The sequence below is a fragment of the Oculina patagonica genome, chromosome 13 (assembly GCF_052425735.1).
Source record: "Oculina patagonica isolate OP01 chromosome 13, crgOcupat, whole genome shotgun sequence".
Lineage (NCBI taxonomy): Eukaryota > Metazoa > Cnidaria > Anthozoa > Scleractinia > Oculinidae > Oculina > Oculina patagonica.
In genome coordinates this window covers 16,788,697-16,805,132 of record NC_135770.1, presented here as the reverse complement: position 1 = coordinate 16,805,132, position 16,436 = coordinate 16,788,697, and the positions used below count along the sequence as shown (strand labels likewise).

The 16,436-nt window shown below is 40.5% G+C and overlaps 2 protein-coding genes and 1 long non-coding RNA gene across 3 annotated transcripts in view; 2 read left to right on the top strand and 1 right to left on the bottom strand.

Annotated features, from left to right (window-relative positions):
• The window catches only part of LOC144634552 (mitogen-activated protein kinase kinase kinase 10-like), a 33,336-nt gene that overhangs the window by 9,477 nt on the left and 7,423 nt on the right, over positions 1 to 16,436 (top strand).
• Positions 1,752 to 14,645, bottom strand: LOC144634644 (dehydrogenase/reductase SDR family member 7-like). Its single transcript, XM_078493664.1, has 7 exons — positions 14,328 to 14,645; positions 12,658 to 12,782; positions 12,245 to 12,440; positions 11,743 to 11,789; positions 10,818 to 10,937; positions 8,843 to 9,003; positions 1,752 to 2,108 (listed from the first exon to the last, which is right to left on the bottom strand). Exons 1-7 carry the CDS (start codon positions 14,596 to 14,598, stop codon positions 2,060 to 2,062), a joined length of 969 nt encoding a protein of 322 aa, XP_078349790.1. The 5' UTR covers positions 14,599 to 14,645; the 3' UTR covers positions 1,752 to 2,059.
• LOC144634746 (uncharacterized) lies at positions 7,779 to 8,365 on the top strand. Its single transcript, XR_013567259.1, has 2 exons — positions 7,779 to 7,914; positions 8,004 to 8,365. It is a non-coding gene; the product is annotated as an uncharacterized LOC144634746 (long non-coding RNA).

The window sequence follows — 16,436 nt, the reverse complement described above, 5'->3', positions numbered from 1 at the left end:
AACAGGAAGTTCAAAGATTGCTGGGAGGAGGGGAATTACTCCCAATATGAGATATAAAGGTATGAAACTGGTTACATCCGGCATGGGATTGACAAGGGAAGACTTGAAATTTAAAATAATTAAGTCTAGGAAATATAGTGCGAGCGGAGATCCACCCCACCGGCAGCGGTCAACGCACTACCGGCACGTGTGTAGCCTGCGAGCAGGCTCACCTTGGGGCACGCGCGAATATACCTTGGGGCACACGCGACTGGCGAGCGAAGCAATACGGCGGGGAAAAGACTGACGGAGCGGACGCCGCTTACATGTCGACAGGGCGGGAGAAGGCCTTCTCTCGCCCTGATGACGACACTCGCTGTCGCAGCATTGCTCACACGCGTGCACGTGTCGCTTACACGCGTGCGGCTCGCGCGTGCAGTTCCCGTCAAAACTGATAGACAATCTCGTGCCTCGAGTCTCTTCGTTCCTCACAGCACGAGCTAGTTTCCCGACCGCTGATAAAGGGGAATGAAGACTCTGGGTACGTGGTTGACTGATAGACGTCTTAATTTTCTGAAATCCTTCGCTTTTAACCCAAAAGTTAAGACAGTCACTGAAAAGTTTAGCTTTGTACGCCGCATATGCATAGGTAAGGCGAAGTCTGTATTGGGCCAAGTGTCCCATGCCGCCAGAGCATGTCCAGGTTTCTGTAGCATTAGCTGACGAGGGTTTGTGCAAACGTGAAACAACATTCTCACTGAATATGATGTTCCAAGCATGTACGTATTACGCATCTATTTTTAAGCGATTACGTCAACGCGTAACCCCACTCGGGAGCCTGTTCGCAGGCTAGAACTGACTACAGAAATAAATGAGACGTGAACAGAGATCAAGGTTAGCACAAAAATAAATCGTTGCGAAGAACACAAAGTAAAATACTCCTGGGACTAATAGAAAAAAAAATAAACGAAAGGGACAAATAATATTTGACGAGTTCTGTGAGATTCCGTAAACATTTACGAGACCACGTTTGACCTTGGTCGCTCGAGAGAAGTATCGTGTATCGTATATAAGGGCAAAAGGCTTATACCAGATGTTACGCTACAAGCTAAGCTAACGCAACTTTCAAGCAAACATTCAAAACAGACGTTGTATACGTTTATTTTAGTAGACAAATTTCCTGAAAATTATTAAAGATCCCCTTGGGAAACGTCATCGCTTCTGCATGCATTGCTTGCCGTTTATATTATTAGGATTTAATGTCATTTCTCCCTTATTCTGTAAACTTTTCTGTAAACAATTCAGCGTCGACTTGTCATAAGAGTGAAGATTTTCTTTAATAATTATGTTCAGGCAAAGTTGTTTACTGGTCAGTGAAAATTTAGAGAAAAGTGTGGGAATTGTTGTTTTCTTTATATTATCCTCCTCAGTTCGTGGGTTTCTGACGTTCATTCATGTCAGAAAATTGGGGTCACTGACTTCGTGTCAGAGATAAATCGTGTGAAAAGCTACCCTGATTTTAAAACAAAATAACGCACGTAGTTCAGCATGGTTTCAGGGTTTACAGTTAAAACTATCGAAGATGAGTAAACGCGGGCAAACGATCTTTGTCATGTTTTATAGAAGTTCGTACGTTGCGTAAATAATTCCTAGTGTCTCCATCCTTTTTTGTAAGACTTAAGCCTGAAAGAGGCATTTGAAACCGTCGTACAACAAGACTAAAAGCTCAAAAAAGTGGAATTCAAACGCACGTGAGACCAAAAAAATCAAACTTTTAATCGATAGATTTTTTTTCATTTTTATTCTCGCAAAACGTAGATAATCGTGAACAAAAGTGACCTGTTAAAAATAAAGTAGGGGTCTCCGAATATCTAAGAGAGTTAACTGCAAGCGAAGTTTACGCAACGGCTACTAACCCTAAATTTTCTCAGCGCGCGCGCTCGATGCATGACGTGCGTGATGTTGCGACGTGAATTGAGTGCGCAGTAAGGATGCGCATAAACAATTCGCGCGAACGTCCAAAAATCTCATTCGTCCTGACCAGCACGTCACTTGGGTTTCTGATGAAGGCCCTTGCTCTTCATGATTTGTACACACTTGTCACTGCCATCGCGAACTTCTTACATATCCTGCGGACAAAACAGAGATTACAAAGTTAAACAGTACTACAAACAGCACTTTGAAACAAGTAAAATAAATGTCACATACTTATCCCGCTTATCCCGGTTACCGTAGCAAGGAGTTACTAGGAGTTTTTCTACCCCCCTGTATGGGATGCTAGTCCACCACAGGGTTTACCCGCAATATAAAATTTGCAGGTACCAAGTGTCTTCCCAAGAACACAACGAAATGAATCCGATTAAGATAAGATAAGATAAGATAAGATAAGATAAGATAAGATAAGATAAGATAAGATAAGATAAGTGTCAAAAACCTTATAGCCTGGGAAAAACACCATAATAATTAGGGGACACTGCTAAAAACTAAAAACTACACCAATACTAATATTATAAATACAATAAAAATATATATAAGTCATATAAAAAATGTCATTATAATCTATGATAAAATCTTTAACTAATTGTTAAAAGAAAAGAAAGAAAGAAAAAATGAATTGACTTGAGAGGCATTATGTGCAGCATAGGATGCAGCAATTACAGCCGGTGTCCATTAAGCGAGTTATATCCCTTTTGCGAATACAGTTTGTAAAAGCCTGCAGTGTCTTGGCTGATCTGTCAGCCCTAGAAAGTTTGCCCCATAGTTTGGGTACCAACATAACGCAAAGAGTGCTTTCCATAAGTAACAGTGTTGTATCTAGGAGTAGAAAAATCTGATTGCTCAGGTTATATGTAGAAGTATGCTCGTCAAAAATGTTACAGATGCTACTAGGACATAAAAATGTCCGCTAGCGTTGGCAATTTGGCTCTCTCCAGTAGCTCAGCTCATGATGAAGTTTAAGTACCATATTTTCTCAATTAAACGCCCATGCGTTTATTTCAAACTTGGTTTGGTACACCCTGCTTTTATCAGGGTCCGGCGTTTATTAACGAAGTGCAATTTGTGTCTCAGTTTTTCAGGTTGATTTATTATTACCGATTCTCCGAGACCCAGGTGCGGTTTGTCAAGGCAGGACTATTTTTCTCTTCGTTCCTATTCCGACAAACTGTCCTTGGGTCTCAAAGGATGATTATTACTAAAATAAACATTATTGCGGATAGAGCACGTGTGTGTGTTGCTAACTAGCCTGAGAGCAGGCTCTCTGCGCGAAAAAAGTGAAAAGGGAAAGGGGTTTTTTCTTTTCTCTTTTTTCGCGCGGAAAGCCTGCTCGCAGGCTAGTTTCAATCGGGATTTGTGACAATCAGTACAGTGGAACCTCGATTTAACGAACCTCTATATAAAGAAGACCTCGGTATAAAGAACAATTTTCTTCAGCCCGGCCAAATGTACAGTAAAATGTATGGAGCAGTACCTCGATATAACGAACCTCGATATAACGAAATCCTCGTTTTAACGAACACAATCCGGGAGCCCAAACGTAAAATGTACCTCGATATAACGAATTTTAGTTAACACGCGACAAAACATGAATGTAAAACAGACCAACAAGGATGAAAATACTTTAATCCTAACAAGAAAACAACTTCAAAGACATATGCCCATACCAACGTGGAAATTAAACGTTAAAGCACAAATGTAATTTTTGACAGGCGTTCAGACAGTTCAAAGCATTAAATACTGGGTAGTGCAACGTCACAGCGTTAAAAATAATTATTAACTATACCTCGATATAACGAACATTTTGGTTGTTTTTCCGCAAATTCGTTATATCGAGGTTTTCGATATAACGAACCCTCGATATAACGAACAAATTTCCCCAGTTCCTTTGGCTATTCGTTAAATCGAGGTTTCACTGTATAAACATTTTATGAACAATTTAGGCGAAAGTAAGAACTATGGGTACAAAGTTCCAAGTTCAAAAACGGCAATATTAATGTCGCCAGCGTCCTCCTCGTTTTTTTAAACGTCCTTCCTCGCGAGTTCAACGGCAGCGAGGACTATATCAAACTAGGACTATATTAGACTAGGTCTCTTAGGGTCGGAGCGCGCGGTTATATCAGGAACGTGAGCAAACTGGTTCAACTGGCGGGTGGATGACACTCTCGCCCCAATCCTTCCTCGCGCGAGCCTTGCACTCCCTGGCTAAATTTCGAGAGAAAAACAGACTGCAAGCAGTCTACGCCAGACTTTTCCTTTGAACATTTATTTTAATTACCAAAGCAGCATACCGTACTTATGTCGCAGCAGTCCTATTGAAGAGAATATATTTACTTGTTAGCTCGACCGCAAATAAACGCCGGGACCTCGATCAAACGCCCCCGGCGTTTATTTTAAAATAAACTATTTTGACCCGGCGTTTAATCGGGGCCCGGCGTCTGATCGAGAAAATACGTTAAAGTAACTCCGGCAACGGCAATGAAAACGTCTTCAAACAATAGATTGTGTGGCTCCAGAAAATGCCCATACTCCCCCCACAGAAGGGACTGGAAATTCCTGAGGGTGGGAGGTAGTCTCAAAGGCCAGAAACTTTAAGGAAATGAATGAAAGGTTTATTGGAATTTCCAGAGGGAAGGGGGAGTTATTCCTTCCGTGGGGGAGGTATGGATAATTTATGGAACTACACATTAACAATAATTTTAATGAGCAGTACAGTCAACTCCCGCCTTGCGTACACCTCGCTATTAAGGACACTCCGTTACTTCGTGAAAGGAGTTTAAGAGGCTGTATCTGTAATAGTGGTCTGCCCGTTCTGGCTTGTTAAATAGATTTCGCTCTTTTCTAGTGTGTTGCAAGGTATTCATGTACTTATACTAAAAACACAATTCACTTGACCGGATCATTAATTTTTTTCGAGTTTTTAAGGATTTTCGGTTCACCCGAACGAGCACTTGTAACGACCACTGTCAAGGCTTAAATTTACCACAACTTTGAAAATTAATTAAAAAAGAACTAACAACTTCTGTACCAAACAAACACTACAGCCTGTTCAATTATGTCTTTTTAATTTATCACACCAACTTTCACGAACATTGAGCTCGAATCAAGCTACAATCTTGGACAAAACTTGTTGACACATACGCATTTCACGCATTTTTCGCAAATGACTCGACTTGCAAGCGGGTTAAAATATCTTATCCCCCTTCCCCCCTACTCAATGTTGTTTCTTGTGGTTTGCGGCTCCACAGGCTTTGTTTTAAAAACACTAAAGCATTACCAACATTGAAATGGGGGGAAGGGGGGTAGCAAAACTGAACTCCGTTGGCTAAAAAGGTGGAAATTTGTTAAGTGTTTCAACAGTTTTGTCCAAGATTGTGTAAACGATATTTTGGCTAATAAGTAGAAAACGCTTTACAGTTCTGCTATAAAACGCCTTCAGCTTTTTGTACCCTTCGAGTTCTTTACCACCAACTGCTCGTTGCCACGACAGGCTTTAATTAATCCATGGAATCATCAATTACAAGGGTTTTCGGAGGCTCGTTACCAATTGAGTCAACAGAACTTTCACTGATTCTACTCAGTCAGAGTCTTTTCAAGGATTTGAATAGGAAATGGCTTTATTGAAGGGCTGATTCAAGTTTCCATCAAATGTCTACATTTTCAAACTTCAGATAAAATACAAAGTTTGGTTTTTATGTGCGTCATTGATGGTAATTAGAACAATTTGTAACGCTAATAGTCGATACACTGTGTACATTCAAACGACCTGAGTACAATTCACACAAATGAAGTCATAAAAAGAAACGTTCAGTACAGAAAACAAGCCAAAACGTAACGTATTTACAATTCCATAGGAAAAGAACGAAAATGCATTAAGCTACAGGCGTTTTATGAGTGGGATTACGTGAAAAGCAATGGCGTCACGCCACAACGTCTCAAGCGTGACAAAATGGACGCGGCGTGACAAACAGGCAGTTAATAACAGACTATTGCTAACGACTGTTTCTGTGTACTAAATAGGACTTTTCTCTCTCAATTCGCACTAGTTACCCTTAGTTGTCTGCTACAACTTTGAATTAGCGTAAACACTGTGATTCTGAACGATAAACAAGATAATTTTTAGTGATTTGAACGGTTAACACACGGTTAACACCGGTTAACAGCTATTAATAAAAGATACCTTGACATCTTCTATTCTTTACAAAAGACTTGCCGTTAACCGTTGAAAACCTTTGTTAACCGTAGTTTTTCGCTTCGTTTATGTTTAGCATTCAAAGTTAATCGACTGTCGCAAAAATTCATCTATTGAATTCTAAATTCAAGGGGAGAAACAACATTTCGAAAATTGCGGGATTTAGTGTTAAGATCCTGCGGGTCAGCGCGGGATATTGGAACGTGACCCCTAATACCTGGCTATTTTTAAATGACCTATTATTGCAAAATGTCCTCTCTATATAATTTAGAACTGGATTCTTTGGTTAAATACTTTTTAAATGATTAGAACACGTCCAATGGTCTTCAAAAGCGCTTGCCCTACTCATAGTAGCATATTCGACCGCCCTAGGAAAGAACATGCGTGCGCCATTGACCTGAGAAGTCTCTTTTTTCCCTGTAAAATTTAAGTGACCAATATTTTGGAGACGTAAATTATTTTTACAAAAGCAACTCGAAGAGTTTTAATTATATATGGGTCCTTAGCTCACCGAAATATCGCAATTCCTCAAAATTCATGAAAAAGCCGTTTACACAATCTTGGACAAAACTTGTTGACACATACGCATTTCACGCATTTTTCGCAAATGACTCGACTTGCAAGCGGGTTAAAATATCTTATCCCCCTTCCCCCCTACTCAATGTTGTTTCTTGTGGTTTGCGGCTCCACAGGCTTTGTTTTAAAAACACTAAAGCATTACCAACATTGAAATGGGGGGAAGGGGGGTAGCAAAACTGAACTCCGTTGGCTAAAAAGGTGGAAATTTGTTAAGTGTTTCAACAGTTTTGTCCAAGATTGTAGCAGCAAAACATTAACGACACCCCTATCACACACCTTGATGAAACACTTGAAAACGGCTCAGATTCAAACTTTATTTTTGAAAAAGTGAGGCGGTCTACTTCAATCAAATCAACGCAGCCGAAAAGTAGATGTAATAGAAAATGTTCCTATCGAAAAAAACCTTTTGGTATCGTCTTAATGAAATATTTACAGCTGTGTAAACTTGCCCAATTTCGAAGATCTTCATGTTTGCAGCCATTTTGAGGGACTCGTCAGGACGATGAGTTTCATCAACTGGCCTCGCAGACATACCTCACACCTTCAGAAATAAACAAAGATTAGATATAAATGCAGTGCAGTTCAACTGAAAGAGAATAAATCGTGTTTAAAAATGGAAGCTCGACTTACATTTTGACTGTTACGGACGTCTACGGACGTACGGTTGTTTCTATTGGAATTTCGCTCGATGATTCCACTAGAAATAACAATATTTGACATACAAACTTCGACTTAATGTAACCTATGAATCAGCTCAAGGCAGTAACTTTGTGCTTTTCCTTCCTTACTGGCGTACAGCAAAGATTTTCCATCGCAAAACGTTGAACGTCGAAGAAACAGCTGAAGAAACGGCCTGTCGGTCACTACTTCATGTATGAGGCACTATACGGTACACATACGGTACACAACGGTACTCCATACATGAAGTATATAACCGACCAATCGATAAACATGTCAGTTTGGTCTTCTTTACCTGATGCTTGCTGTTTTGTCGTGAAAACAACTTCGCTGTACGCCGGTAAAGAAGGGAAAGCACGAGGTTACTACCTATAACTGATTCAAACGCTACATTCAGTCAAAGTCTGCGTGTCAAATATTGTTATTTGTTGTGGAATCATCGAGCGAAATTCGAACAAGAATGACCTTACGCCCGTAGAAATCGTTGAAATGTAAGTCGAGCTTCCATTTTTAAACACGATTTATTCTCTTTCAGTTGAACTGCAATGCATTTATATCTAATCTTTGTTTATTTCTGAAGGTGTGAGGTATGTCTGCGAGGCCAGTTGATGAAACTCCTCGTCCTGACGAGTCCCTCAAAATGGCTGCAAACATGAAGATCTTCGAAATTGGGCAAGTTTACACAACTGTAAATATTTCATTAAGACGATACCAAAAGGTTTTTTTCGATAGGAACATTTTCTATTACATCTACTTTTCGGCTGCGTTGGTTTGATTGAAGTAGACCGCCTCACTTTTTCAAAAATAAAGTTTGAATCTGAGCCGTTTTCAAGTGTTTCATCAAGGTGTGTGATAGGGGTGTCGTTAATGTTTTGCTGCTAGCTTGATTCGAGCTCAATGTTCGTGAAAGTTGGTGTGATAAATTAAAAAGACATAATTGAACAGGCTGTAGTGTTTGTTTGGTACAGAAGTTGTTAGTTCTTTTTTAATTAATTTTCAAAGTTGTGGTAAATTTAAGCCTTGACAGTGGTCGTTACAAGTGCTCGTTCGGGTGAACCGAAAATCCTTAAAAACTCGAAAAAAATTAATGATCCGGTCAAGTGAATTGTGTTTTTAGTATAAGTACATGAAAGCCTTGCAACACACTAGAAAAGAGCGAAATCTATTTAACAAGCCAGAACAGGCAGACCACTATTACAGATACAGCCTCTTAAGTCCCTGCGAATAAGAATTACTGAGAATTACTCCCGCTACTACGGACTTTCACTATCACGGACACGAAATCGTGGTCCCAAAGGTGTCCGTTATAGTGGGAGTTGACTGTATTTTGGTACATTTCTTAGCCGGCCTCTGCAAAATACAACGTGAAATGAGCAGATGCTAGGTTTAATGGTTAGTTTCAAGTAACTAAACACCTACCATCTAAAGAAGTTTGGAAAGTATTGGTTTGTGTATGTCACTAGCAGAACCGGGTTCTCTGAGATCCAGACTTCATCCAAACTGTTTGCCATGCCTACTGCCATTAACTGTGCGCAGCGTTCAGTTGACATGACTGGCACGTCAATATCAGAGGAAAAGGTCTGTAAAAACAAAAGTCTTGATAAAGTCTTTGGATTCGATTGGATGTTAACTTAGTCCAATTAACATAAGGAAATATACTTAACAATAAAAATCAGCGATAAGGAAATTGAACGACGTTTCGATGACTCCATGTTATCATGTCATCATTATCAAGTTAAGCCCTGGCCAAACGGTAACGCAAGTGAACGCAAGTAATCGCAAGTTGAACTTGCGTACAGACTTGCGTTAGGTGGCCAAACGGACACGCAATTTCAGTCGCAAGTGCACGCAAGTTTGCAAAAAGCCATTTAAAATGCTACGAGGTACAATTCAGTATTTGAAGTAAACTGTAAAAAATGCGTTGACTTGCGTTGGGTGGCCAAACGGTGAAAAACTTGCGTTTACTTAATGATGTCGACCAAAGTGTACGCAAGTCAACGCAAGTGCACACAAGTCCTGGTCAAAGGGAAACGCAAGTAGACGCAAGTTGAAAACTTGCGTCTACTTGCGTTGCCGTTACAGGACTTAGGCTTATACACACGAAATGATCTGTACAGGCCCGCAAATGATCCCGGCCCGCAAATGATCCCGGGACCGCAAATGATCCCAAATTGGACCGCAAATGATCCCAGTACCGGAAATGATTTGTGTTAATGATACAACAGAATTTTTGGAATGGCGTGGGCTTTATGAATCGTCTATGGATGTATTTTTATAAAAGACCAAGTGCCTCAGGCATAATAAAACGCAACGATTAAAAGCGGTGAAAATAACGCGCGAAATAACAAAATTAACATGTGACTATCTAAGTTTTTCATTTAGAAAACGCACCTAAAAAATAAACATGAATCTTCGAAGACGCCTCTGCTGTCTAATTAGCCACTTCCTGTACAATGCTGAGCCTCCTTTTCCTTGGAAGCGCACAAAATTTCTACGTGCGAATTTTGGAGTTTATGACAAATTTTGAAATCGTTATTTGAAAACACATTTTCCTTCACAATTCGTTCTTGCAAATATAAAATGAAATGCAGTAAACGGTTACAGCGTCTCTAGGTAAATTTATTTGCATACCGCACACATAGAGCTGTCAACTTTTGCACGTGCAAATTTCTTACTGTCAATTAATCTGTACTGAAAGCTACGCGAAAATGAAGTCAGTTTTTGAGAGAATTTTTAGTTGCCTGTGTCAGAATTTATTTCAGTGACTTGATGAAGACATTCAAAGAAAAAAATAACCACAGATTTCGAAAGAGAGTAGCTCGATAACAAGAGTCGGAGATCGATATGATAGAAATCAGCAACAAAACTCAACTTTCTTCCAGACTTTACGTCTAGACATTTATAATGTCGCTATAAAGGCTGCGTGACTGCGTGTGAATGGCTATCAGCTTAAAGCATTTCGCCGCAAATAAATCATCCCTTGATTGGAGAGAGTTCATATTTCTGTTGGTTGGATTGTTAAACTTTACGTCACGTTTTAGGTTACTAATCGGAGCATATTTATCAGCTATATTGATACAGTTGTGGTTTTGAATTTACTTTAGTAAATCGTTCAAATACGAAATGGATTAAATAAATTTAAATCCCCTGTCCAAATTCTTTAGTCCACGCAAATCCAACTTTTACGGTTAGGCGACTGTTTCCGGTCCGAGGATCATTTGCGGTTCAATTTTGGGATCATTTGCGGTCCCGGGATCATTTGCGGTCCAATTTGGGGATCATTTGCAGTCCCGGGATCATTTGCGGGTCGGGATCATTTGCGGGCCTGTACAGATCTCACCAAAAGCGATCTCAACTTTTTCAGAAGGAAACCTTTTATAATCAACAATCTTACTTTATTGATGTCTTCAGTGAAAGCATGACGATGTACGTTTGACTTCACAGGTCCTGGAAGGACTGTCTGTATATGAATGTTGTGCTCAGCTAACTCCAGCCGTGCAGTATCAAAGTATCCCTGGTAAAGTTATAATTATAAATATTATCATTAGAAAAAGGTGCGGGGTCCAGACTTTAAATGGCATGAAGAAATGCAATCTGAGGAACATTTAACTATCACGTCAACATGAGCCCATTTTGCAGGTGTGGTGGAGGAGACACACAAAACGAAAAAATCATATGCTTCTTCTAACTTGCATGGGAGGCATGGTGGCCAAATGGTTAGTGCACCAAACTCAAGATCAAGCAGCCCATGTTTAAGCCATGGCCAGGGCACTGCATTGTGTTCTTGGGCAAGACTCTAAACTCTCAGTGCCTCCCTCCACCCAGGTGTATAAATTGGTACCTGGAAATGGTGGGTAACCCTGTGATGGACTAACATCTCACCCAGGGGGGATTAGAAATATCTGCTTGATGCTACCGAAACCAGGACAAGCTCTGCCCTGATGAGCCCCTTGCCTCAACAGCAGGCTTTACCTTTCAGTAGCGGATCCAGACTTTCTGATAAGTGTAGGGCCTTGCAATAAGAGGTGGCCCGCTCTCAAAAATTACATTTTCTGTGCCCTACAGGCCTCTGTTTGACCTAAAAATAAGGTGGGGGCCTGGGCCCCTCCCCTAGATCCGCCACTGCCTTTAATGCCCTTCTAACTTGCAGTCTAATATAGAAATCGCTCACTTGACATCTCAAAATAAGGCATGCCAAATTAACAGGCTCTTAAAACAATAGACAACAGATCACAAAACACTAGCATATATAGTGTTTACAGTGGATGAATAAAAATAATTACATAAGTTTATTAAAGAACAATATGTCCAGTACCTACCTGCAATGCATGCTTACTTGCACAATATGTTGCTGAATAAGGGGACCCTGTGAGGAAATGTTCACATATAAATGATAGGTATCTTTTTGTCAAAAACTTCATCTCAAAATGTCACTGTGCAAATCTGAAGGGTGAAAATACTTTGATTTGACTTTGACACTGTGCATTCACCAATCCGATGGAAGGATGGATAGAACTACATGGTAGAAACTCAGAAAGAGTCCCCTTGAAACTCAGACTCACTTTCAACCGTAAACACCCAAGTTCCATAATAAAAATGTAGCATATCTTCATGCAGTGTGTGATTTTATTCTTCAAGACAAAAATTGCTTTTTTTAAGATCGCATTTAATCCCAGTTTTTTTGTAAAAGAGGTTTACATGTACCATTGATAGCATTTTAGCCTCCTAACCATAGTAATTAGTGCACTCTACACTAAAAAAGGTTTTAATGGATGTAAGTTACCCACAACAGCAACAACAACACCAACAACAAAAAGTTACCAAACTTTCCCAGGACACTGCTCACCACCACAATCTGTCCCTCATCACGATCAATCATATGTGGGAGAACTGCTTTGGTCAAAGAGATGGTACCAACAAGATTCACATCTAAAAGAGCTCTGTCGACCTCTAATGAAGTTTTGTTCACCAAAGATCTCATCTGTCCTCTGCCGGCATTGTTCACCAAAATGTCAACCTGGAGGAATAAGACATTAAATGTGCTGGTGCTTTGCACAAGTGCCTTACCGAAAAGAAAAACGAATCCAACTTAGTTAAAAGTCAAGTTCTGTGACTGAGGTAGAAGGCATGTTAACTTTGCACGTGACTGACCGACGGAACAGAATTGGGAACTACAGGGATAAATGAGACAAGGAAAGAGATGGCTATAATAAATAGCGAGTTAGAATCAATACCTTTCCAAAATGCTTGAGGACAACTTGGGACAGTTTTTCATGGATGTCAAATTTTTGTAAGTCCAAAGACAGCACCAGAATATCTTGGTCTTTATTAAATGAGGGATTGAGTTCATTGGCCATGGCTGGCAAATAGAAAAGGAAAAGCCATACATGTACAGTAAGTATGGTGAAGTCCAATTCAGAAATTGCATTTCCAATAATGAACCCCCACTACACCCCTCATTATAATTGGCTAGAAGACTGCAGGCCCAGGTCACATGTGCAGTATTGAAAATGTAATGAAAGCACAATATTTTTCGTCTGTATTGATATTTTCCTAAATAATTGTCAAAATATCAGTGTATTGAATATTTGGTGTACTAGTATCGACCTCTCAGTCCTTACAAGAGGGTGCTTATTAAATAAGGGCATTTTTGTGACCTATGATTGCTCCTTTATATTTCCCGGGAAATCTGATATGGCTTTTTTTTCCTTATGAATCGTGATTTCCATCGTAGTGGTTAACTGTGATTTTCCAAAACATTCTGTGTGAGTTATGCCGATATTATATCTTTTGTGAATTGTGAAAGGGCCGTTTAATTTTCTGTGAGACTTGATCTATATCAACCTTTTCACCGACCTTTACCACCCTCTTACAAGTACAGTAAAACCCTGCATATAAGAACTTGGGATTTAAGATCCTGTTAGGCTAAAATTTTCATTTTAAGCCCCCTCCACATGAGAACCTATAAAGGCTTAAAAGTAGAGATGCTGTAAAAGCATAAGGTATAGATCATCATCTGATTAGTAATAGTAATTGGACCGAGTGGAGTACAATTCAGGGAGTAGTCGGGTGAGTAATTTCAACATGGGCCAAGCATGCAGCGCGAAGCCGATTTGAAATTATGAGCACAATAATTACTCTCTAAATTGTACGACATGAAGTCCAATTACTAATTAATTGTACCAATAACAAAATTTGAGGTAAGGAAGTCTTTAAAAACCTTGGCAAATTTCAATTGGTTGGACTAACAGTAGGAAAACAGTAGAAAAAAAAACCCATTTGAATGCACGTAATTGACCCGCAAATGGCATTGGTGTCCAATTACAGGTATCTAATTTAAAGTTGTTTAAATTGGATACCCTGTAATTGGACACCCTCATGATCGCCCACCAATTATACGGCAAATAGGTGCGCACAGAGCCAATCAAAATCAAGAATTTTGTTATAGATACAATTATATTTAAATATAATATATTTAATGAAGAGCTTATTTTATGAACCGTGGTAGTCTAAATTTGCTTTAAGTACATTTAATATACAAGAACCTGTTTAGGCTAAATTAAAAAATCCAGGTTCTTATACGCAGGGTTTTCACACCATTGCTACTTTTGGATTTTGTTGTTTTTCCCCATATTTTATTTCTACTTACTTCGGAGGTACGCTACACTGGGCGGGGGACGGGGAAGGGGGGGGGGGGGGAGGGGTGTGCTACGTTTTGACGTGCGGTCTCCAAAAGGGGGAGGTTTTTCCTAGCTTTGCATCTTACAGATAAGACTCAACAATGAATAATAATCGTGTTTGAGCGCGTCGAGGGCTTTCGGAGGGTCGTTTGGGGACGGGGAGGAATATCCCCGGAATATCAAAAGCATACTTTGCAGAAGTTCTTTTGCGCTATTTTGCTTACATGCACATTTGTCCTTGACTCTCTCTAATTCATCCTTCCTTCTTGCAGACAGCACTAATTTGCAGCCATATTTTGCCAGTTCGTAAGCCAAATATTCACCGATACCGCTGGAAGCGCCAGTAATCCAGACCACTTTCCCGCGTAAAGCAAAGGCCGGATCTTGACCGATCTTCTCGTAAATCAACAACGTAAAATCACCATCTTGGTATTTGGTCAGTAAAAAACAAACAATTGGAAAAAGAACTGCAAGGATCAATAAATTTCGGCCCATAATCCGTGCGTTCAAGCTTTCTCCCGCCCTGGTTCAGACAGTTCGACGAGCCGCCATCTTGGTTCCTTGATTAGAGCGAAAACTGGGGAGAGTACAAACAGCCCATGGGTTTAACCCATGGGTAGGGAAGCGGGGTCTTTATAGTGTGGGGGTGAGGGAGCGGAAAAGATATTGTTTTTTTTTTCCTGCAGAAATCACCGACTGAAATTTTGAAATAAATGGCACAAAGATAGCATGCATCTGAATTTTTGGATTTCTGTGCTGGCTTTACCGAAGTTTTTGGGAGTCAGGGAAGAGTTCTTTTTCGTCCCGCATCTACTCGACTCGACTTGTAACTGAATATACTCGTTTTCGTAAGCAACGTTCGGTTGAAAATGTTTCGAAATTGTACTTAATTGCTTTACAACTGTACAATAGCACGTATTTTCTTGATTTGACAGGGTTTTTTTTTCAGGGGACGAGGTTGTTAATTGACAAAAATCGGATACACCCCTTTAACACGAGACGGAGCGAGGCACTGTTTACACAGACGCGGTTTCATTTGTACATAATCGCATCGCTCTCGAAGCGGTTACACCTTTCGTTTACACGGCGCCGATCGAGACACAACTGAAACCGGATCATTTTGAAAACGCTCTCAAAAGTGGAGCGTTTTCAAAACGATACGGTTCCATTGGTCGTGTAAACTGCAAAACCGCATCGATTTGAAAACGGTCAAGTGTTTGCCAAAAATTGGCTGGATCGCGAAGAGTAAACATGACGAACCTCACACAGAGTGCAGCGCTTGTATATACAATCACGTTCAAAAACACTTGGAAAATGGTAGAATATGTTTCGTGTAAACACTTCGAAACCGTGTCGTTTTCGATGCAGTTCCGACGTCATGAAACCGCGTGTTGATTAATAACCGCGTCCGTGTAAACGATGCCTGAAGTTGTTACAGTCTCCCTATTTTTCCGCCACCACACCCCTACCCACTGTCCCTTCATCAGTAGAAAATATTTTCTACCTATTTTATTGCACGTTCACGCAAGGTTTAAGGTTCACGCAAGGTTTAAGGTCTAAGGTTTGGCAGAACCGACGTGAGTTACGGTTACTAAATGTTGAAGGTCCTTCTTTGGCGCATATTGTCGATATTTCGTGAAAGTCGTCCAACTCTAAATGCTAAAATGCGATTTTTCTGGCTCACTTGCGTGGCGACAGCATGCCAGGAACAAGAGCAACAACTTACAGCTATCGCCCTCTGTTCAAAAACGTCCGTTGTTCGGTTAAAGGGGCACTATTAAAAACCTCACGAAAAAATGTGCGTAGGACACCAAAACTAAGGGAGAGAAAATTGTCACAAGTTTTGAGAGATTTTTCCATGACAGAATTTGAAGACGTCTGTCCAACTTTTTCGATTCGAGATCAAAACCTCGTTCACGATCACACCCCTAGAATAGCTTCAGGGTATTGGCATAGTGATTTCTAATTATAACTAGACCAAACGTTTTAGCTTTCCATCGGTGTAAATATGTCTTTTGGCTTCTGACGATTTGAAGTCATATACCTTTTAGCTCGATCCCTCTACGTTGTATCCTAGTACACTGAAAGTCACAAGGCAAAGGGTCGAGGGTAGCCTGCGAGCAGGCTCTCTATTCGAGGGCAACGTGAATTGAACTCCTCGAGCGCCGAAGGCGCGATTCCGCGCTTCGCTCGCCCAGCGGCTCCCTTCGCTCGCCGACTCGCGCCTTCGGCACTCGCGAGATCGCGCTTTCGGCGCTCGAAGAGTTCAATTTACCGCGTTGCCCCCGAATAGAGAGCCTGCTCGCAGGCTATGGTTTATGCGTGGCACGTGA

Bases quoted from the DNA above. Each gene is read 5' to 3' on its own strand.
- LOC144634644 (XM_078493664.1), bottom strand. From the start codon at position 14,598: ATGGGCCGAAATTTATTGATCCTTGCAGTTCTTTTTCCAATTGTTTGT. The intron at 12,783-14,327 runs GTAAGCAAAATA...TCTATTTGCCAG, and splicing joins AGTCAAGGACAAATGTGCAT to CCATGGCCAATGAACTCAAT. The intron at 10,938-11,742 runs GTAGGTACTGGA...TAACTTTACCAG, and splicing joins CAAGTAAGCATGCATTGCAG to GGATACTTTGATACTGCACG.